The 24,899-nt window shown below is 41.6% G+C and overlaps 1 protein-coding gene across 3 annotated transcripts in view; it reads right to left on the bottom strand.

The window, feature by feature from the left end:
• The window catches only part of kirrel3a (kirre like nephrin family adhesion molecule 3a), a 362,627-nt gene that overhangs the window by 84,935 nt on the left and 252,793 nt on the right, over positions 1-24,899 (bottom strand). For all 3 annotated transcript variants that reach the window (XM_034226819.1, XM_034226821.1, XM_034226820.1), the window contains exon 5: positions 7,730-7,880. In XM_034226819.1, the coding sequence (XP_034082710.1) occupies positions 7,730-7,880 (151 nt within the window). The remainder of the gene's footprint in view (positions 1-7,729; positions 7,881-24,899) is intronic.

The following is a 24,899-nucleotide window of genomic DNA, read 5'->3' as shown; positions in this document are numbered from 1 at the left end:
AAATTAGACCCTCAGAATATGTATGCTGCAGGGATATCCCATGAACATATACATAGTTCTATTTCGTCCTATACTGAACCCCAGAGGCGGTGCTTTAGCACTGGATATGTCCATCGCGCGTATGCGCAGCTCGAGTACAAATAACAACAAAGTCACCAGTGACCCACGTGACACCGGCTATATCAGCCGGTGTCATCAGAGGATCTGTTTCTTTCATCTTCTCGCTGCGCGAGAGTACCGTGGCTACATCCTTGTAGCCTACAGCGTTTCGGTTGGAACGTTTGATCTAAGGATTTCTCTGCAAACAGCTGGCTGCGTGCAGCTTCGCGACTGATCCAGTCGGAGCTGCGGGTTTACTCGTCCTCCAGGTGCTGTGGCCAGCTGCGCAGAAACTTCGATCCGACAGGTTGGTGTCGGCTTGGTCGATGATGGCAGTGTTTCTGCTCCCTCTCCCAGCTAAGTTGTCCTGATTACTGTCTTGTTTGCTTGAACTTGAACTGTTTGGTGATGGCAGCGTTCTCGCTCCCTCTCCCAGGAGTTGCCCTTGTTGTGCTCTTTTGTAGACTCTTTCTGACCGTGGCATTGTGCCAAGCTATCATTAGCATTTTGAGTTTCCGACTTTAGCTGCGTTTTCTCGTTTAGCTAGTTAGCAATAGCGGCTCAGCCTAACTGTATCCTGCCTGTGCAGCCACTTGGCTGACGCTGGGATAAGCACCGGAGTTACCCGTGCTGTTTTTTCTTTAGAAGCCAGTCTTCTGGTCTTAGCTTTGTGTTTTCGTTATTAACTCAACCAGTTAAGGCAGTGTTCTCGCCTCCGCTCTTGGTGGACGTGTTGCTTGATTCTAGCAGCAGCCGCCTGGCTAAACCGTCTTGTTAAGCTTCTTTATTTAATCCAGCTAGGTGAAGGCAGTACTCTCGCTCCCGCTCCCTCTGCTGGTAACACATTTACATCCCTCTTTGTGTTTGGCGAGTAGGAGCATTGCTCGACTCTTTCCGTTCAGCAGGAAGCTGGTGAAGGCAGTGTTCTCGCCCCCGCTCCTGGCAGACCAACACACTGATTGCAATGTATTCCCATCGGCGGCGGTATTTGACGCTCAGGGAAGCACCACATCCATTTATGTCGGCAGCTCTTAAAAGGCAATGTGAGCGTCCATTCCCATTGGATAACGGAGAATTGTACACCCGGAAGTAAGTATTCTCCTTACTGTCGATTGATTTGACAATGATCTCCTCTACTCATCAACTCAAAAACACCAGATTACCTTTGTTAATTAAACGAGATTGATAGGTTTAAATTGTGTACAATGCTTTTGTGTTTTTCCCCTTCAATTCTGAGAAACAACTTGTTTTCTCTGAAATGTGGAGCGCTAAAGAGACTACACTACCCACAATCCCCAGCTATTGTTGTGATGACGCCTGTCCGCTTTGCGACAAACCCCGTGATTAATCTTCAAGCTCTGGGATTGGATGAAACATCAATTCATACAAAAAAAGTGACGTAGATTTTACTCTCATCTATTATTCACGTAAATTACATGCCAGTGTTTTATCTTTGTATTACTTATATTTTTATACTTTATTTGCTATGAGTTATATCTGAAGCAAATGATGTTTCTGAAGATGTGTAGTCAATTCCACCCTTCAATGTAGCATAAATGTGAACTCTCATTACAGGAAAAATACAGGAAACAGACGTAGGAAAGATTCTCAGCTCGCTGATTGGATGTTTTAGCCGCAATGCACGTTTTTAAATATATTACTGAGCATCTCAACATCTTGGGCTGCCCTGAGAGGGGTGCCCCTGGAGAACATCTGCGCCGCGGCGTCGTGGGCATCTTCCGGCACATTCTCCAGGTTTTACCGGGTCCATGTCGCCACTCCCCACCCTTTGGGCGTGGTCCTGTGGCCGAGCTCTGCTGCTTCCAGCTAGGTAAGTAAGTGCTTGGATTCTTCATGACATTGTTGATATAAGTCATCCAGTGCTAAAGCACCGCCTCTGGCGGTCAGTAGGGACGAAATAGAACGATAGTTACGGCTGTAACTACGGAGTCCCGGATGACCGCCAGAGTTTCCTGTCACTCAGAATTCTTGTGTGCTCGCGAGAAGATTCTGGGAACAGATCCTCTGAAGACACCGGCTGATATAGCCGGTGTCACGTGGGTCACAGGTGACTTTGTTGTTATTTGTACTCGAGCTGCGCATGCGCGCGATGGACTTATCCAGTGCTAAAGCACCGCCTCTGGCGGTCATCCGGGACTCATAGAACCGTAGTTACAGACGTAACTATCGTTATATGGCTATAATGAGAGAAAATCCCACAGAAATGTATTCAAACCACACATAAAACACAATGTCAAGACTTTGGGCTTCAGGAAATGTTCTCCCAATTCTAACCAACACACATTTAAAACATGTGTTTGCATTTTTACAAAAAATTCCTGCCGTTTCCCCATCTGTTTTTCTACAAAAAGTTAGTTTTGTCATGCCTCAGAATATATCCTGTCTGCACTGACAAAGAAAGCCACAGCTCCCCCTTAAGTAAAATAATAATCTGACAGTTTGGGAAAGCCAGTTGTTGCCTTTACCAGGACGAAGATGTATATCCTATCGTCTATCTGTGTGTAAAATGTAGAAATTCACATTCAAAGCTTCCGGCGATCTGTATTAAAGAATTTGCTGATTCTGTGTAAAAGCCTAGATGAGCGTGGTGGTCCTGCCCAGGGGCCACAGCACCAGACTCAGCCTGTGTTTGTCTGTCCTCTGCCCACAGGCATCCTGCTGTACAGTGTGTCTGCAGAGTGCCTCTCTGAGACAGCAGCAGATGCCTCCCATCAATATTAACAGCCAGTGGTTAACATTGGCTGTCCCCAGTGGTGAGGAACTTTCTCAGACCTCTACGAGTCTCTGCAGCCTCTCCACCTTGACAGTGCCATCATAAGTTATTCATCCAGCACCTGTCACATCCGCCCCCCCCACCTGCAACTGCAAACAGCGCCTGCCTTTCCAAAACTTGCTGAATTGCTTCTTTGTGAAACCACACTTTTTCAGTGTTTCACAGAAAACCTCAACCAGAGCACAACCTCACCTAACAGCTATATATTTATGTGCATTTTAAATAGAACAAAGAGTGCTTGTTTAAGCATTTGGCTCAAATACTGCATTGGGAATGATTAAGCCGAGTATGGAAGACTAATAGAGTGTTGCAGGAATGGTGTCAGCTTGTTAGCACTGCCAGTTTCTATTGTCTCGAGTCAAAGGTTTTAGTTAGATGCCTGAAATAAGATTTCTTACAAGATTTGCACGTTTGTCATAGGACATAAAATACATCAGTAAATACCCATTTGTGAATGTTTAAAACTTGTATGTGTAAATGTTTATAACGCTTTTTACTGCTGGTGATTGAATGAATGCTTAAAATATTATTATAGTGGTGTTATAGGGAGATCCTGCTGAACCATAGGTCTTATATTCTGCAATATTCCAAAATCAAATGGAAAAATCTCTTTACAGACTGCGCTGTAGCTCACCTGGTAGAGCATGCATGTACGGAGGTTCAGTCCCCGTGTGGAGGACTCAGGTTTGAATCTGACCTTGGACCATTATTTGTTGTCATCCTCTCTTTTTCTTTAATTAAGGTAGTTGTCACAATCTATCTGTGTTTTCCTGTTTTATTTTAAAGTGTTATGTGTGTTTCTACTTCCTGTCTTTGTCTCTCCCTCCTTCCTGTTTGATTACCTGATTCTGTTCACCTGGTGCCCTTGTGTTTTTCTGTCCTCCCCAGCTGTGTGTTGTCGTTGTGATTAGCCTTGCATGGTTGCATGGTATTTAGGTTCTGGTTTTCTGTCAGTTTCCTGTTAGTGTTTAATGTTATTTGTTTTGCACTGCCTCGCCTTGCCCTGGATCAATTATAATAAAGGACTCTTCTTTAAAGTGACTTTGGTGTCCTGCACGTGAGTTTTACCTGTTCTGCTCTAAGATAAAAAATGATCTTAGCGCCCCCCCTTTCTGTGGAAGCAGACTCCATTGCCTTTAATCTGAAGGCACATTTCAGTAACTGGAGGTGTTGGAGCTCTGTCACTGGATGCCGGGAAGCTCTATTACCAGAACTGACCCTACAGTTCCAGGCCGTCCAATAACACAAGTGGAGGTTCCAGTATCAACCACTTGTTTTTTAACTTTGGACATTCAATGAGAAATGGTGCTGCCATTATTTTTCATGATAGAAGGATTAAGGTCCATTCTTACAATAACCAGTTAGCTCCCACATGTCAGTCTGTCCAAGCTTTACCTTATGTGCTCCATTCATTGTGGACGGCAAAACTGAAAATGAATTCATGGATGGGAAGAAAAGATCAGTCAAAACAAAAATGCACCTCTGAATGGTATTTCATGCTTTATTAGTCATACCTAATAGATTTGAAGGAGCTGTGAGGAGTACAAAAGCCTCCTATATTAAATCCATTCAGACTTCCAAATTGTATGGAAATACAGTTGCAAGAAAAAGTATGTGAACCCTTTGGATTCTCCACACATAGCGTTGAGTGTTTCTTCCAAACAACTCAACTTTGGTTTCATCTGTCCACAGAATATGTTGCCAGTAGTGCTGTGGAACATCCAGGTGCTCTTTTGCAAACTTCAAACGTGCAGCAATGTTTTTTCTGGACAGCAGTGGCTTCCTCCGTGGTGTCCTCCCATGAACTCCATTCTTCTTCAGTGTTTTACGTATCGTAGATTCGTCAACAGAGATGTTAGCATGTGCCAGAGATTTCTTTAAGTCTCTAGCTGACACTCTAGGATTCTTCTTCACCTCATTGAGCATTCTGCGCTGTGCTCTTGCAGTCATCTTTACAGGACGGCCACTCCTAGGGAGAGTAGCAACAGTGCTGAACTTTCTCCATGTATAGACACTTTGTCTTACCGTGGACTGATGAACATCAAGGCTTTCAGAGATACTTTTGTAACCCTTTCCAGCTTTATGCAAGTCAACAATTCTTAATCGTAGGTCTTCTGAGAGCTCTTTTGTGCGAGGCATGGTTCACATCTGGCAATGCTTCTTAAGAATAGCAAATTCAAAACTGGTGTGTATTTGTTATAGGGCAGGGCAGCTTTAACCAACACCTCCAATCTCGTCTCATTGATTGGACTCCAGGTTGGCTGACTCCTGACTCCAATTAGCTCTTGAAGAAGTCTTTAGCCTAGGGGTTCACACCACCCTGCACTGTGAATGTTTACATGGTGTGTTCAATAAAAACATGAAAACATATAATTGTTTGTGTGGTATTAGTTTAAGCAGACTGTGTTTGTCTATTGTTGTGACTTAGATGAAGATCAGAACACATTTTATGACCAACTTATGCAGAAATCCAGGTCATTCCAATGGGTTCACAAAGGGTTCTTGCAACTGTAGTTTTTGCCATCAAATAATATCATCTGACAATACCATTGTTCATAGAGGTGCATTATTGTCGGTGTTTGGATGACACTATGAAAAAGGTAATAATTATGATGATAGACCCAAAGACCCAGGAACAGAAACAAAAACAAAACATGTAAAATACATCAGCTAAGAAAACATGTGAGTGGGTAAAATAAAGTGGAGGGGGGGGGGTCATAGATCCGAATGAGATGATATAGATAACATGGAGCTCAGCTGTGAGCCTGTTAGGTTAGTGGGAGGATGTTGTGCTCAATGTGGGAGTTAAAGGGAGCCAGTTAATGTACAGTATTCATATACAGTATGTTGGTGTAGGTGAGTTTGAAAATACGGGAAGCAGAGTTATGAACATTTTCAAGGGTCTGAAATTAGACCGAAGAACAAAGCATACTGTAGTCCAATGTAGAGGTAACTAAGGTGTGAACCAAATGTTCAGCATCAAGAAAGGTGAGATTTCTGCAATAATGCAAAGGTTGGAACTGATGTTCTGGTAAAACATGACACCAAGGTTTCCGACAAGAGAGGATTGAGATTTTAAAATGCGTTAACAATAGTTAGACTTTAGATCATTTCGTTTTGTGAACAACTGAGTTTTAAAAAGCTGTACTTTATGAGGTGTAGCACGTTTTGGTGTCACGGCGATGAGTGATTCGTACTTTTTGCAGAAGAGATGTTCGAGAGACAGCACTTAGATACAAAGTGGGCCCATGAAAGAACCTTCCGGAACTTTGTTTTACTATAAATCATAAGGATATTGATACCCTGCACCTAGACAGTTTTACGTGCAGGTGAGTACGATGGAAATGACTGACTGTGTCATAAACTGGACTTAACTCCAGGAGGCTCAGAAAGCTGATGACTCAAGGCAGCTCACAAGGTCGTTGGTTACCCTTGGGAACTGTGCCCAGGTATTAAAGCTTGAGTGAAATGGCTCTGAAAGCGGTGAGTAGATTTGTGGGCAAAATCACTAGTGTTTGGGGGGTCATCGAAGACTTTAGTTTTTAGAATACGCAAAGATTATATTAAAAATGTTAAGACCAATAGAGGGATGACAGATATTACAGTTATAAGTGCGGTGTTAAAAAATAATGATAGATTTTGTACAGTTAGGCTTTAGGAAATTATTGATTGATATTTGTTCTAGGGAGGGAATTCAACATGATGGAAGACGTTAAGGCATTCAAGTAGGCCAGACAGCCTGCCATCATATGCTTCTGTGTGTTTATCATAATGAATGTTCAGGTTCCCAAATAAGAGCGAGAGGGGACTAAGTAGACTCAAGAGTTTGAGCAGTTCAGTTAGTTCAGAGATGAACAGCGGGATTATTTTTGGTAGCCAATATAATAATGTAGGAAGAAAAGGATTATTGCCTGAAAGATTATGGGCTAGGTGTTCAAATACTTATTACTTATGGAAAAGCAATTTCAGAAACAGGAAACACAGCAAAGTGTTTGACAGAAAGAGTACCATAACGTTTCCAGGAGAGGACAGATTAAGATTTAAAAAGTCATCTTGTTGATGCCATGATCTGTCCATGATGAAATAATTAGGAAACATGCCATTTTATTACATTTTGCGTGTTAAAATGGCCAATGCAGACTGATTCTAGAGGAGAATTTCTTGAATTGATGAATTCCTTGTTACATCAGCATTGAACTAGGCCTGTTTATAATTGTTGTGCATACAACTGGTGAGTGGGTGTACAGCTACATGAGCGTAATGAGAAGGTATAGAAGTTCATAGCCACACCGGGCTGTTGTGATTTTAAGGGGAGAGAGAGGTTTGCTGGTGGAAATCAGGAGACTGGGGGTGAGTTCAGGGGAAAGTTCAAAATTGTGTTAAAAAGATTGTCACTTCAGTTTGAGCCGAGGATGCTGGGGTGGATGCAATCATCGAGAATATAATTCTCAAAAAACACTTAATTACGACTACAGGAAGAGAGTGAAATAAAAAAAGAAGGCAGGAACAAAGCCCAATTAAATTATATATACAGTCATTAGCTGAGTACACAACATCTGTAATGAATTACTTATCTTTGACATTGTATTCATGTGCTTTCCCACACTTCCATGCAGATTTTGCAGGGGAGAGAAAATCTGTTTTCTTTTGTTTTACAGCTATTTTGAAACACCATACAGGTCAGTAGCCACATTAACTTTGTGTCACAATTAGGTATGAATATGAGTATGAATGGTGTGCAGACTGTTTTAAGTGTGTCTAATGAAGCAGTAAGTTAAGTCAGAAGAACATATTTTATCTTTTGCATTCATTTGAGGTTTGGTGATTTTCACTTACGCTGAATATCGATAGTGACAGTAGCATCCTTGCCGTTGGGGGCGGCTTTGTTGGAGGCGCGGCAGGTGATCTGCTGCCCCGACTCGATGTTGGAGGGAGACAGGTAGAGGGTGCTGACGGTGCTCTCCCTCTTACCATCCCGCAACAAGGTCTGAGGAATCAAGGACACGAGAGAGGAGTGTTTTAAAAAGTCATATTCATGTGTGCAATAGCATCATTTCCTTCACACACAAAGAAAACAGAGCAATGCTCGGTGTGACCCTGAGTTCACGGAGCATAAATACATTGTATTTATTTATTTATGAGTGAAGTTGTGAGTCCCTCAATTAATAGTTTATTATCCTGTATAGTTCTGAGGAACATATTTAAAACCCAGGTTCTTGTGCTTTACTTCATGTTCTTTACTGAGCCCTTTCAAGGACTCCTAAACAGGTTCCAGTTATTACGTTTGTCACCACAACACAACTGGGAACACTATTTAGTAGACATCATGGGACAGGGTTGGTTAACAGACGTTTCCACTTGAGGTTTTTATAATATATAATATTATTATAAAATGTTATACTATTTTTATTTAATTCATTTTAAAATAGGTTTTATTGAATTCATTGTATAATACGTAATGTTTTATAGATTCCTGCTACTTATAGATTTTTTTAATAATAAGTATGTTGTTCTTACCTGCCATACAGATGCTACTGTAGCTTTATTTACTTTTAGTATGTAAGTGCATGCAACTTAAAATGATATAACTTATAATACAATAAAAATGTATGTTGATCATTTGTCACTTTTTAAATCATTACTAATTACCTCTGATGGCTATTTTAATGCCTTTAGAGCTACTGAACATCATTGTTGTGCCACGCTATGGTTACCTGCATTTATGGCTTTAATGATATGAATAGTTTCATTGAGATTTCTTATCATTAATATGTGTTAATAACCACACTTGCTAACACCTAACCCCAACACAGTGTAGCATATATTATGTAATAACATAAAACCAATGTTCATCTTAATGAATCTGGACTCGAACAACTCTATCGCCGTCAGTGCTGGAGATAAATGGAACTAATATAGAAATTCAAACAACATTTTAACCTTCAGTTACAGTCAAATCATATCATGGATTTAGAGAACTGTGACACCTGTAATTCAGTTAGAAAGCTTGCTGTTCTAGGTGCTCAGAATAAACTGTGAAACACTGAAAAAGTGTGGTATATTTTATAACAGTTCTACACTACTCTTTAGCCCCAGTCACATAAAACAATGTATCTTCCGAATAAAAACATGTTTGCATGAAGAAATAAGTGACGGCACAGAAATGAACCTCTGAAATGGAACAATTATCTTCCCAGAACTCTGGATAACTGAGTAGCAGCGTGTGAATCCTCTGGGAACACAACAGAAACCTCCAGGACACGATGGGCCCGGGCACCCACTCCCACTGGGGCCTCCTTGTTCTCCAGTGTACAGATTTAGTTTGATGGTGAATATTTCATAAACTGAGTGTGCAGATTCCTCCTGTATGCAAGACCCAGTCTAATCCCTGGGGGAAAGGCCTGCAGAGAAGAGAGCCATCACTGCTGGATTCATCACTTTGGGGCCACCATGGTCGTGTGTTACAGAGCATATTCTGTCCTTCCTGCTTACTCAATCCACTGTGCCTTTTCATAGTTAGAACTTTTTCTTAGCAGCTTCTGTGTCCTCCCTTGAATATCCACCTTCTCTGACATCCAGGTTGTTGGTTCAGAGCTTTTGAACTGCTGGATAGGCCTAGAGAGGTGCAGCAAGGCAAAGCTGACGGGTTGAGAGGATTTAATGCAGGTTCTCCTAAATCCGGGACATGTTTAAACCTTAAACCCCAGCACAAAAACGTTGCTCTACGTCAGCCAATCGTCTTGCAAATCTCTCACTGCGAGTGGGAACCAGGTAACACTCAACAGACACACACCTGTTCGCTATCATGGCTCCAAAAAGGTGGATTTAGGACACACATAGACTTTAATTAAATGTACTGTATAAGCAACAATATTAAGTTGAACCTAATATATATATTTTAAGAGATTTTACAGATCTCCCGTCACTTATTGAACACCCAAATGCTTTTACCGAACCTTAGCCAATTATAGAAACAAATAACAAAATAAAGCACTTCTCACTTCTCTATGTAGCACAAAGACTATGGTTTATTTTGAACCAATGCAGTAGCAGATTCAATGGTGTGTCTTACTGAAAGCTAATGCACTCTGTTTTCAGGTTGTATCTTCATGGTGTATTGCATTATTGTAAGTTGCTTTTGAGCAACACATTAATAGTGTTTTGGGGAATAGTTGTTTGTCCTATAATGCAGATTACTGGTAATTCAACCTTTCTGGATTACCTCTGAGAAAGAAAAGTAATTTATGTTGCAAACTGTATAAAATATGACCAGCGTCAATAGTAAATGGTCTTTTAATATAATGTCTCAAAAATCAGAAAAGTGGATTAGTTTCAAGTTCAACACAGTGTCCTGATATCCTGAAGCTCTACACTTGTGGTGTTAAGGCCTACAGTACTGATGAATCTTAACTAGATGAAAACTCAACGGGTTCACACTAACACATTTTGTTTATGCTCCTTTTAAAAGGCCTTTCAGACTTTTTTTCACAGGAATATGGAATGGAGGATGATGTAAGGATCACATTATTTGTCAGCATTGTAACATTCAACAGCTAGAGAGATCTTCCTGAGGAAAATGAATTTGTGCTGCAGGGATGGGTATCGTTAGGATTTTATCTATACCGATACCGGTATTTTTCGATACTCTTATCGATACTTTTCAATAATTTGGTGCTCAAAATTATAGACATGATTACAAAATGTAAAGATTAGACAACAGTCATTTTATTGTAATTTATCTTTTTCAATGTCATACCAAGCAGGTATGGGGGGCGGTTATTAGGGGCAGTTCATAAATCCATGTAAACATGACCATTATTCAGTTAAAACGAGACGCTGCGTGCGCACCTCCTAAACCGGAGTCTCCGGTCGGCTAACCATTATAATCCGTGTATTGCGTTTATTATTTATAATTGTAATGATGGATTATCAGTAATCATTTTAAAGTTACAGAGAGACATTGGAATAACCGTTGTTATGCCCTTGAACACAACTTTTGATCACAAAACAGCAAAGGTAAGACATAATTATCATCATGGCTACGTAAAGTGAAGTTGTTTTCTTGCTCTTTCCTGGCTTCTAGTTCAGTGAGTTTTGGTCGTACAGTGATGAGAGTTACACCAATGGAATCTGTGGAATCTCAGCTTTCATGTGATATGTTGTTTTTGCAGATATAATGACGTGGAACTGATCGCTTTTGCCAGTTATGTGCTAAAGTAGCCGTTAGCCCCGTTAGCCCGTTTTGCTAAGTGTTGATTTAGACTCTTGGTGTTGGACTTCTGTTCCGTGTAGGTAAAATGGTTAATATCGTCTGTTAGCTGAGTTCTTCCCGTTAAGTGGGTATGCATAATTAATAGGTTGTTAAATGTTAAGAAGCCTTGAGACGCTGTTTCTAGCAAGATGTTGCGTCTGCCCCTATGGTCTGCCCCCGGGAGTCTCACAATAATAAGAGCGCTGTTAGGAGAGATGACACGTGGCATTCACAGTGGCTAATCAGAGTGGTACTCAAACCGGATACGTCACACGGGACTCTGAGGGTTCCCAACCAACCAGAATTGTTTAAACTAAGGAAGTAGCATAATTGATATACCAATAGCAGCACCGTTTGTCCAGCGGCTTAACAGTATACCAATACCGTCCAATCAGGTACCGGTACTGACTTAGTACCGGTTCTCGATACCCATCCCTAATGCTGCTTATCTCTCACCTTTCACTCTCAGAAACATTGAGATGAGATTTGAATGATACTTTTCCAACTTTCTGTAAATAATTAGCCATATGGATGTTTGGTTTCCAATTCCTCCCACCACAGTGGAGGGGAGCCTAACCCTAACTCATCCTGCAGCAAGAACATTAAGATCTACCCTCCCATCAAACAGAAAATGATGCATGAGCTAAGGATACTGTACATTTGACATGGAATAATAAGTGTATGACTATTCTGATTCAAGTACAGATCCCACCACTCACTGGGTCTGCAGGAACCTTTAAATTGGTGTTGGGACACTAATGGCGCCTTTCCACTGCAGCGGGTAGCTCGCTTTAAGCGTGCCGAGCCGTGCGGGGCCCGTTTTTGGTTGCGTTTCCACTTGGCCTAGTTTTGGCCCGGGGCTACTTTTTCACCTTTTTTCTGGCCCGACTAAATCGTGGTTCTAGGGCCAGGAACAACCAGGCTGAGTCGGGCTGAGTATGCTAAACTAGAGAGAGAATCGCTGGCAAGGGGGCTACAACTACAACAAGATGAACATATTTGACCGTGATTGAATTGTAATACACGTTTCAAAATGATGCCAAAGTAACAACATACTGATACCGGTTAGTAAAAACCATGAATTAATGCTTTGACAAGTCTGCAGACAGATGGCAGGCGAAAAAACCCTTTTAAAATGCGTGTTTTCTAAATGGAGCTTGGCTAAGCTAACGTTATATATGCTCCGACCGTCCACACTCACAACAACGGCCTACAGACATAAATAAACCAGCGACTGTATTCGCCATGACACAGGCAGTCTGTGGTTTGTACTTGTTTAACTTTTGTCTAGTTTCTGAACAGATATGAAGAGCTGTGAGCTCTGAGTGCTAAGAGCTAACGGCTGTGTTGTTTTTCTGGGGCTCTCATTGAAGATTACATTACATTACATTGCATTTAGCTGATGCTTTTATCCAAAGCGACTTACAATAAGTGCGTTCGACCAACAAAATACAACTTGAAGAAAACAGAATCATATAAGTACATCAGGTTTCATAGAGCAAAAACATTTCAAGTGCTACTCAACTGGCTTTAGAAAAGCCAGTCCTTTATTAGTATAAAAGTGCTTCGTTAATAGTTCTATCGCTCAAAGTGGAGTCAAAAGAGATGAGTTTTCAGTTTGCGCTGGAAGATGTGCAAGCTATCTGCTGTCCTGATGTCAATGGGGAGCTCATTCCACCATCCTGGAGCCAGGACAGCAAACCCACGTGTTTTCGCCGTTGGGAACTTGGGTCCCCCTCGCAGCGAGGGCGCAGCGAGCCGTTTGGCTGATGCAGAGCGTAGTGCACGCGCTGGGGTGTACGGTTTAACCATGTCCTGGATGTACGAAGGGCCAGATCCATTCGCAGCATGGTAAGCAAGTACCAGTGTCTTGAAGTAGATTCTAGCAGTTACCGGAAGCCAGTGAAGCGAGCGTAGGAGCGGAGTAGTGTGGGAACATTTTGGAAGGTTGAAGACCAGACGAGCCGCTGCATTCTGGATGAGCTGCAGAGGTCGGATGGCACATGCAGGTAGACCAGCCAGGAGGGAGTTGCAGTAGTCTAGGCGTGAGATGACGAGAGCCTGGACCAGAACCTGAGTCGCTTTGTCGTATCTGCAGCAACGGGTTGTAGCAGCGATGTTTGCAGTGAAGGACAGGTTGTTATCTAGGGTCACACCCAGATTCCTTGCAGTCTGAGTCGGGGAAACAACTGAGGTGCCGATGTTGATTGTTAGGTCAAGAGTGGGACAATCTTTTCCCGGGAGGAAGAGCAGCTCAGTCTTGTCAAGGTTGAGCTTGAGGTGGTGAGCAGACATACACTGAGAGATGTCAGCTAGACAAGCAGAGATGCGTGCGACGACCTGGGTCTCTGAGCGGGGAAAGGACAGAATTAATTGGGTGTCGTCAGCGTAGCAGTGGTAAGAAAAACCATGCGGGCTAATGACTGATCCGAGCGAGTTTGTGTACAGGGAGAAGAGGAGGGGACCAAGAACAGAGCCCTGAGGGACCCCCGTAGTTAATTGACAAGGGTCGGACTCAGACCCTCTCCATGTCACCCTGTAGGTATGGTCTTTCAGGTATGAGGTGAGGAGGGAAAGTGCAGAGCCTGAAACTCCAAGTTTTTGGAGAGTGCGAAGGAGGATCTGATGATTCACCGTGTCGAATGCAGCAGACAGGTCCAACAGGATGATGACAGAGGAGAGGGATGCAGTTTTGGCAGTGTGCAGTTCCTCCGTGACAGCAATGAGAGCAGTTTCTGTGGAGTGACCTGCCTTGAAACCAGACTGGTGCGGATCCAGAAGGTTGTTCTGATTGAGATAACAGGAGAGTTGTTTAAAGACAGCGCGTTCAAGTGATTTAGACAGGAACGGGAGGAGAGAGACAGGCCTGTAGTTTATAACATCAGACGGGTTGAGAGTGGGTTTCTTTAGGAGAGGGTTTACTCTTGCCTCCTTGAGAGTGTTTGGAAAGTGACCAGAAGTTAGAGAAGTGTTGATGAAATGGGTGAGAAATGGTAGAATATCAGGAGCGATAGTCTGAAGGAGGTTTGAGGGGATAGGGTCCAGAGGACAGGTGGTAGGGCGGGCAGAGGTAATGAGGGTAAGAACCTCACTTGGAGAGAGAGGGGAAAAGGAGGTAAGTGTGTTGGTGGAAGGAGGGTCTGGTGACCCAGCGGTGAGTAAAGGTGAGTCAGAAAAAGAAGAGCGAATATCATCAACCTTTTTTCAAAGTGGGTAACAAAGTCGCTTGACAGAAGTGAGGAGGGGGGAGGAGCTTTTGGAGGGTCCAAGAGGGTGGAGAAGATGGAAAATAGTTTTTTAGGATTGGAATAGGAAGATTGGATCTTATCTTGAAAGAAAGTGCTTTTTGCCTGAGAGATCGAAGCAGAGAAAGAGGAGAGGAGAGCTTGATAGGTTAGGAGGTCGTCACGGTGTTTGGATTTCCACCATTTCCGCTCTGCTGCCCTAAGGACGGTTCTATTAGCACGCAGTGCATCATTTAGCCAGGGAGCAGGAGGGGACTGACGAGCCTGCCGAGATGTGAGAGGACAGAGCGAGTCCAGAGTGGATGAGAGAGTAGAGAGGAGAGTTTCTGCAGCAGAGTTTGGAGGCAGGAGTTGGAACGAGTCAGAGGAAGGGAGGGCTGAGAGCACCGACGAGGCAAAGGTAGAGGGGGAGAGGGAGCGAAGATTACGGTGGACAAGTGCAGGATGAGAAGAGATTAGTTTGTTATGTTTGGAAAGGGATAGAGAGAATGAAATGAAGAAGTGATCGGATGTGTGGAGCGGGTTTACCGAGAGGTTAGAAGTAGCGCAGTTCCTTGAGAATATGAGATCAAGGACATTGCCAGCTTTATGAGTCGGTGGGGACGGAGACAGTGAGAAAGCAAAGGCGGTTAACAGAGATGTTAGTTCGTCTATCTTCCCTGTCTGGAGGTTGAAATCTCCGAGAACTACAGCGGGAGGGCCAGTTTCAGGGATGTGTGAGAGGAGATTATCTAATTCCTCCAAGAAGTCCCCCAAGGCGCCTGGTGGACGGTAGAGAACAACAATGGTTAACTGTATAGGATGGGTTACTGTGACGGCATGGAATTCAAAGGTGGAAGGAGTGAAGTTAGGTAGCTTGAAGAGGGAAAAGCTCCATTTGGGAGAGAGCAGGAGACCAGTGCCACCTCCTCTGCCAGTTGGTCTGGGTGTATGGGAGAAGGAATATGCAGTGGAGAGAGCTGCTGGGGTGGATGTGTTGGATGGAGTAATCCACGTCTCAGTGAGAGCAAGGAAATCCAGAGACTGCAGGGAGGCGTAGCCAGAGATGAAGTCAGCCTTAGGAACAGCTGACTGGCAGTTCCACAGGCCACCTGAAACTAGATGTTGGATCTCAGTGGAGCATGTGGGATAGATGAGAGCAGGCCGGTTATATCGATTACGAGATACACGGGGCCAGTGATAATTGCGAGAAGACACATAAACAGGAATGGAGAAAATACACATGATTATAGCATGAGGGGCTAAACAACCAAATAAAATAAAACAAAATAAAAACACCAGCGATACTTAGCTCAATCAAAGTAGGATTTGCCTCCTCTTTGCCTCCCTCGTGACTCCCACAGGACTCTAATGTCTTTGCCAGTCTTACTCCCACAGGACTCTAATGTCTTTGTCAGTCTTAGCCTGTCTGACGCTGAAGCTGACGCTCCAGGAAAGTGCTACCTAAAATGGACACCTGATTGCTGAGTTCTCACAGCTGTGGGGCAACGTCCTTTTAATTAGTTAACTCTGCAGCTGGTGGCCCTCAAAAGGAAATCTAGACTGGCTTCCTCCTGATGTGTTATTGTCTTTTAAGTCAATTACATTAAACCCTAAGTTATAAAGTTATGAGTTTAACCCTTAATACAGTTACACCTACTCAATAAAGCTCTTAGTATTCTACAAATGTTTAAATCAAAGTTAACCCTAGTAGTCAGTTAGTTCACTTTTAAGGTTTCAGTCAAATGACTTTTCCCAAGTTTCTGTCTGACAGATGCTGTAGCGGTTTTGAGTTTTTAAAAACACAATTCCAATCAGATCAACTACAGAGCATTGATACAGAGTACACACACTGAAACAGAGAAGTCTACAAACACAGTGTTACTCACACAATTCTAGAAGTCTCCAGTAGCTTTCTTGTCAAAAACGAGTTGCACACAAGATGACGTCACGGCTCCGCCTACACTGCGTTACTATAGTAACTACCCCAGTTCCTAAACTGTAATGGAAGCGCAGCATTAAAGTGAGCCGGGCCTAATAAGGCCTAACCAAACCGAGCGAGGCCGAGCGAGGCCTGCAGTGGAAACGCGCCATAAAGGGCCTCCCGGAGAGAAGTGTTTTACAAACTCCATAACAGTAACATTTGCACAGCAATGACTGGAATCAAACCAACAATCTGTGTGTTTCCTCCCAGGGCAAGCCCTCGATCAGTTCCACCTAAAAGGCTGCTGGCAAGTATACAATACTCATTACAGATATTAATAAACATTAAATGTAGAAATGAATCTTAGTGTGTGGAATTATTTCTTACTTTTTAATTTAAACCTTTCGAAATAGTTCAAATGTAATGTAGAGGACTAATAATGATACAAATTATATAAATGATGTTATATAACATTAACTATATAATAATTATTCTCTTTAGAATTAAATCAAATAAAAGGTAAAATAAATATTTAGTTGGAATAGTTTATACAACTATAATAAGTTAGAGTTAAGATCAGCAAAGAAAGATAAATCAACAATAAAATGAATATATTGATATAAACATTATAAGTTAAAGTTAAATCTACTCATTTACTACAATAAATAACATGTGGTGTATTAGTATTAATAACAAGTTAATGCTGAATTGCAGTTTAAAAGGGTTTAGCTTTGGCAGTTTATTGTAGGGAAAAAAACATCAAATTAACCTAAAAGATGTGCTCAGTAATACATGTTCTCATTATGTTATACTTGCAGTGGCATTATATCACACACAGGGTTGGAGGGTAAATGAATTGTTATCTGGGAAAAAAAATTACAATATAAAAGTAATGTAACCTGATCACTTTTAGATTACCTCACTATTAAATGCAATGCAAATAAATAAATACATGAGAAAAGACATATCAATAATAGTTTTTTTTACTTACTGATCCTTTTACAACAAACACTATGATCTTTTTAGTTTGTACTAACAGTGTAATCCTACTAGAAATCCCGTTTTAGGAATGTAATCTGATGACGTCTCTTTTTATGTAACTATAAGGGAACACAGTTACCTTTTTTGTACCCTATTACCAGTGGCGGCGCCAGAGTATTTTTGTCGGGTAACCTATGGTAGGGCTAACCCATACAGTGGTGGGGCTCAAGTTAGTATTTGCAATGCAATTACATACACGCTATATCACCCCCCTTGACAGTGAAACGCCACGCGTGAGGTTTAGATTATTTCCCTGTCTCAATCAAGATTAAACTGTATGAAATAAAACGGCACATTTGTCTTGTAGTAAATAAAAAGGGATCACTGTGAACGTGACGTATGATAGCACACGTTGAAGATCCAATGGGGATACTGAATGGCGGTTCCGATTGATCTCAATCAGTAAGGCATGACGCAGACCCAACGTTTCGTTGCTCTGATTGGCTGTAGGTCTATTCAAATTGCATTCGGAGGCATTTTGATCTGACCGCGGCTGCGCTGATATTATAACGCCAGAGAATTTTCACAACTTTAGTGTATAAAACTCCCCCACTACTTAGACTATTCCTTCCTCATATTGCATCAGTAACGTGCACTTGTTGTTACGGCAGGATCAGTTTGTGTGTTGTGGACTCGACCCGGATATTTTCGCAATCCGTGTTCTCAGCATGCTTACTTTAACATCATTTTTCATGGTGGGGCTAAGCCATTTCTTGGTATAGCTGTATAGCCTACCCAGCCATACCCTGGCGCCGCCACTGCCTATTACGTAGTCCCCAAGACTGCTCCCAAAACCATTAGCTGTTGCAACTGTCATTTCATCAAGGATACTGTGTTTAGGCAAGGCAAGGCAAGGCAAGGCAAGTTTATTTATATAGCACTTTTCAACACAAGGCAATTCAAAGTGCTTTACAAAAAATGAAAGAGATTAAGAAAATGGCATTTAAAATCAGTCATTAAAAAGAAAAGCTAATAAAATAAACATTAAAAGAAAAAAATACATGGCAGTCAATTAAACATTAAAAGAAAAAAGTACATGGATAAAAGTTACAGTGCAGTCTAAGATATGAATAGTTCAATTAAAAGCAGCGACAAAAAGAAAAGTCTTCAGCCTGGATTTAAAAGTAGTCAGAGTTGCAGCGGACCTGCAGGTTTCTGGGAGTTTGTTCCAGATATTTGGAGCATAATAACTGAACGCTGCTTCTCCATGTTTAGTTCTGACTCTGGGGACAGAAAGCTGACCAGTCCCTGAAGACCTGAGAGATCTGGATGGTTCATAATTTAGCAGGAGGTCAGAAATGTATTTTGGGCCTAAACCATTCAGTGCTTTATAAACCAGCAGCAGTATTTTGAAATATATTCTTTGACACACAGGAAGCCAGTGTAAAGACTTCAGAACAGGAGTGATGTGATCCACTTTCTTAGTGTTAGTGAGGACTCGAGCAGCGGCGTTCTGAATCAGCTGCAGCTTCCTAATAGATTTTTTAGTGAGACCTGTGAAGACACCATTACAGTAGTCGAGTCTACTGAAGATAAAAGCATGGACAAGTTTTTCCAAATCCTGCTGTGACATTAGTCTTTTAATCCTAGATATATTCTTTAGGTGATAGTAGGCTGATTTAGTAACTGCTTTAATGTGACTGTTGAAACTCAGGTCAGAGTCCATGACTACACCTAGATTTCTGGCTTTATCTGTTGTTTTGAACATTGCACACTGAAGCTCAGTGCTAACTTTGATACGTTCTGCCTTGGCTCCAAAAACCATTACCTCAGTTTTATCTTTGTTTAATTGGAGAAAGTTCTGACACATCCAGTCATTGATTTGTTCAATGCACTTACTCAGTGTTTGAATTGGAGCATAGTCTCCTGGTGAAATTGTTACGTACATTTGTGTGTCATCTGCATAGCTATGGTAACTTATTTTGTTGTTCTTCATTATCTGAGCCAGTGGTGGCATGTAGATGTTAAAGAGAAGAGGCCCCAAGATGGAGCCTTGAGGAACCCCACATGTCATATTTGTCAACTCAGATGTGTATTTACCTATAGAAACAAAGTTGTTTCTGTCCTTTAAGTAGGATTCAAACCAATTCAGAACTGTTTCCGAAAGTCCCACCCAGTTTTCCAGTCGGTCTAGTAATATGCTGTGGTCAACAGTGTCAAACGCAGCACTGAGATCTAATAATACTAACACTAAAGTTCTGCCACTGTCTGTGTTTAAGTGGATGTCATTAAAGACCTTTACAAGAGCAGTCTCAGTGCTGTGGTTTGGACGAAAGCCTGACTGGAACACATCCAAACAGTTATTTAAATGCAAGAAATTACTCAACTGTTGAAAAACAACTTTTTCAATGATTTTACCTAGAAATGGGAGGTTTGATATGGGCCTGTAATTGTTCATTACTGAAGCATCTAGATTATTCTTTTTTAAGAGCGGTTTAATGACTGCAGTTTTCAGGGCCTGTGGAAAAATACCTGAGTGAAGAGATTTGTTTACTATATGAAGTAGATCTGAGGCCATGCAAGGCAAAACATCTTTGAAAAATCCTGTTGGAATAATATCAAGGCAGCAGGAGGAGGATTTCAGAAGTTGAATAATGTCCTCTAGGTTTTTATCATTAATCTGATGGAATTGTGTCATGATGTCTGAATTGATGTTAAGTGGAGATAGGGACAACACATTTGCTGTTCCTGATGCAGAGGCACTGTTCATTTTCACTGTTTAGTTTAAACACCAAGGAATACAAATGTTTCCAATATATGTATTATATATGATTATCCACAGTAAAGAAGGGCTCGTAATTGCAGTTTGCTTAGCAAAACTTCAGATTTTAAAGCATTTCAAAGATCAACAAAAAATAAATAGCCTGAAACAAATCTCTTAATGAAACACCTGAGCAGTAACTCTTCCCCTCACTTGGATCAGCTTCAGAATCTGAGGTGGGTACACGTTCTTAGATTTTTCTTCCATTTCCCTACGTGTCTATACATTCTCCACTCTGTCTCTTCTTTATTCCGCACATTATTACGAATCCCTTTGGTTTCCAGGATTACACTGAACTCAGCACTTTAGATGATGTCGATATGTGTTTGTTACTCATAAAAAGTGGATCCATAATAATACCGCCTCTCCTCATCCCTTTTCAGTCTTCTCCTCACAGTAATCTCTATAAATTAAATAATATGAAACAGAACAATTTACCAAAATGTGTCAAACTGAATTTTACTAGCTGTACCAGGCTGGGATTATTAATAATGTACCCATCATCAACTTGTAAAATTGCTTCTGGGTTTGGCATGATGCAGGACACCATATTTTCACTGAGGCAGTGAAATAAAGGATAATGGAAAAGTTGAATTATTATTAAAGAATCACAACGTTTTTAGGTTTTAAATTGGTCACAAATCTTATTTTGAACCAAGTGAGTTGACCCTGTTGTAATGCTTTTGCTCATGAATTCATTTACATATGGACAATGAGTAGGAGACCAGGGACAGTTATAACACGGGTCGGTTGTAACACCTTCAATATCTCCAATCACAAACAAGCGAGAGTGATGAAACTCACTCTGCACATGCGCAGTTAAATGGTAAGATCGCTGAGAAAAAAAGGAACCATGTTTGAATTTCTCGCGTAAGATATCAGCAAAAGTGTGTTTCTGAGGTAAAATATTAACTACAATTATATGATGTATTTTTTGGATACTGTCTTGAGTTCAAATGTCAAGGAATCCAAACTAGTATTATTAGAATCACTGTTTTGTAAGCTACAAATATAACTAGCTAAATATGGGTCAAGCTAGCAACCAGGCAGGTTCACAGGGGGTGGAAGCAATACTGGTGGTCCTGGGACGGTTGTAACGGGACGGTTGTAACATGGCACATTTACAATGATTGCTCATTTGCTTGAATGATCAATTGTTCATTCAAGCATACAGTTGTATTGTTGGTTGGTGTGCATTGTCCCTGTAAAAATAAACAGAATATAATACTGTACAGTAGGCCTAAAGTGTGTGTGTGTGTGTGTGTGTGTGTGTGTGTGTGTGTGTGTGTGTGTGTGTGTGTTGTGTGTGTGTGTGTGTGTGTGTGTGTGTGTGTGTGTGTGTGTGTGTGTGTGTGTGTGTGTGTGTGTGTGTGTGTGTGTGTGTGTGTGTGTGTGTGTGTGTGTGTGTGTGTGTGTGTGTGTGTGTGTGTGTGTGTGTGTGTGTGTGTGTGTGTGTTTACAGTATGCCAAATGTCAGAAAGAGGAAGACAGGCAGGGGAGTGCCACTTGCTCTGCTGCAGAGGGCCTCAAATGAAGTTGAGAAGGGCAAATCATTCAGGGAAGTGGCAAAGTCCCTGGATATATGCCATGTCACCCTGTACCGGTTCCATACAAAGAGGCTGAGGTTGGAGAGTCAGGGATCACAAACACCCCCAAGAGTAGGCCACTAGACACCAAAGAAGGTGTTCTCAACAGAGCAGGAGATGCTTTTGAGAGACTACCTGATGGAGGCAGCTGATTTATTATGGTCTCAGCTCAAAGGAGGTAGGTCTACATAATTAAGGTAGAAGCACCTCTCAGAGAACAGTTTAATCCTTCACAGAGGATGATGCTGTGTGTGTTATCTGTTATCCTGTTCATTGCTCATTGTTTGTTGGGGGATGTGTGAAACCCCATTCAAATCTTGTTGCCTTACAATTTGACAACTTTCCCTATTTGTTGTCATGTAGTGTGAAAAAGGTAATCGTTATTAACATGTTACAACCGTGCCTGGCATGTGCTACAACTGTCCCTGTACACAAGGACAGTTGTAACAGTTGAGTTAAAAAAAAATATATACATTTTCCAACCTGTACTTATTTCATAAAAACATCTTAAATACATTGTTTCAGTAGCTGACATATTGATAATGTATAATATAGCAAAATGGCTATCCTATTGTAAATGGTTTTTTACTTATTGGGGAAAAACCCAAAAAGTGTTGCAACTGTCCCTGGTCTCCCCTAAAGGAAAGTGATTGCTTGAATTATTAATCTCTCCCCTGAGTAGGCTAGTTGTCCTTTCCCCGCCAAATATCCATTGCTCTGTAAATCTTCCACACGGTGTTTGAACAGCTAGAGAAAATAAATAAATGCATACGCATGGGCGTAATTTCCACTGGGGACAGGGGGGACCCCCCCACTTTCAAATTAGTTTATTATTGTTTTTTAATCGCAGACGGCCCGTCATCGCCACGAGGAGCTGGACACTGACAGCCTGCCTCTGTGGTTGCGCGCGCACGCGACTAGGAACATCGCGTGCATAAACTATAAATAGCCCAATGAATGATGATCAAGTACTGTATTGTGTATTGTGTATTGTATTGTGACAGAAAAAAAACAATGAAACGCCAACAGCAGCAGCAAATTAGTGCTTGGGTGAAAAGAAAGAAAGGAGATGTTGGTTGATTCAGTAAATTAGCTCAGGATAATCATATGTTCTGTCTACAACTGTTGATGTTAGGCTAATGCCGGATTTGCTAGCTAGCTTGATTGATTGATTGATTGAAAAGTTTATTAACAGCTTGTATATTGGGTACAGTACAGTACAGCTCAAAACATACAATTGTTAAGGGGATGCAGACCAGAGAAAGACTTTCGTCTTGTTTACATCAGGGTCCGCCATTTCCAATTCATCATATCATTTAAGACATATAAGACATATTTGACATACAGATGGCTTATTTACAATTTACATACAGGTGTTTTTTTACATACAGATTGCTTATTTACAATTTTCATTTTAGATTTTGTTCTAATACATCCTAACCGGACATTTAAGACATACCAAGTCTACAGATATACAGTTAGTAACAGAGTCTAAAATGCGAGTATATACATAGATGGGGGGGGGGGGGGGAAGCTGTCCATTGAACGACAGGTTGAGATTTGTACCATTACCGGGGCCAGTTTTGCAATGCTCTCCCCCGAAGGTGCTCTTTAAGAGAGGTTTTGAAGGTAAGTATAGTTTTACTTTCCTTTACAGTTGTGGGAAGAGCGTTCCACCTTGATATGGCATAATTGCGAAACGTGTATTCCCCCTTTTTTGTGCCAAATCTGGGTTTCACATGATTTGTGGAGCTCCCTCTGGTGTTATGATCATGGTATTCCTTGACCTTTGGGAATAATTTTGACATGTACATGGGTACCATAGAGGTGTAGACCAGGCCCATTGCAAGTAGCTGTACTCTGTCGTCTACTCTAAGCCATCCTAGGTTGTTAAAGTGGGCAGAGGTGAGGTGGGTTCTAGATGAAAGGTCAAGCAGTAGTCTGACCAGTTTATTTTGCGATGTTTGAAGTTTTATTTTTAGCGCCTTGGAGGTGCTATGGTACCATGACGTGCAAGCATAGTCATAGTACCCTTGAATGAGTGCTCCTGCCAGAGTTTTCAGGGTGTTTTTGTTTACCAGAGAGGAGATCTGGTATAGGAATCTGCTACCGGCATTTACCGGCAGTTACTACACAGCGGCTCCGCTGCCCGTTAAACAGGTTCATCTTTATCAACCTATCTTATGTTCTTTCTCCAACAATTAATGAAGGTTATTAAGCGTTTCAGCTCCTTTGTTGTTAATATTCACCGCCATTTGCCATGAAGAAAACAAGCCTCCCTGTCAGTGTTCTCACGCTGTCCTAATATCCCCGGACTGTGGGACAGACTCGGAGGAGCAGGGGCGGTTCTAGTGGGGGCCAACAGGGGCCAGTGCCCCCTCCAAAAAATGGTTACAATATTACGATTTATTGGAACAAAATACTGTCTTTATCATTTTAACTCACTTTTATTGTGCCCCTCTCATGAAATAACTTGCCCCATCCGATTTTTATACACTTTTATTAATGATTAATTAATTACATTTGGCTACACAAACCACACAAATGTCACTAATTTGTAAATGTACTGTTTTTAAATGAAAATGGTCACTTTTTGAATAGTGTTGGATTCACACTAGTCTGGCTCCGGTCTTGACTCGGTCTCGCCCGGCAGTGGGCGAGACCGAGACCACGGTCGTGACCTCTTAAAGTCTTGGTCTTGCCGGTCTTGGTCTTGTCTTTGTCTTAGTTAAGGTGGTCTTGATTACAACAATACCAATGGCTCAATATGATTATAACACCATTGCTTTCATAGCAGAGATCAGATGAGGTGGAGCTGCCTCAAGACACAGAGGGTGAGGCAGATAGAAGTAGCAGCAGCACAGAGTTGCAGCTGGTATGTTAAGTGCTGTAGTCAGGTGATTTCAATTTGAGATGAGAGGAAGAAGTGTATAAGAAGTGAATACATGATGAATAACATTTAAAGTGTTGTAATGTAAAGCAGAACAAATACTTAGTTGCTCACAAGACTGAGTGCACTACTAGTAATAATACAACCAACATGATTTCCCAGCATTGTTCTATATATTTTTGTGTCATGCTTTCATATCAGAGATCAGATGAGCTGGAGGTGCTTCAAGACAGGGAGGGTGAGACAGGAAGAAGCAGTTTAGAGTTGCAGGTAAGTGCTGTATAAAGGGCCGGGTTATTTGGTATTTTCAATGATGTCTCATGTCAGCA

This window comes from Gymnodraco acuticeps, unplaced genomic scaffold, assembly GCF_902827175.1.
Source record: "Gymnodraco acuticeps unplaced genomic scaffold, fGymAcu1.1, whole genome shotgun sequence".
NCBI lineage: Eukaryota > Metazoa > Chordata > Actinopteri > Perciformes > Bathydraconidae > Gymnodraco > Gymnodraco acuticeps.
This window is presented reverse-complemented; position numbering and strand designations above follow the sequence as displayed.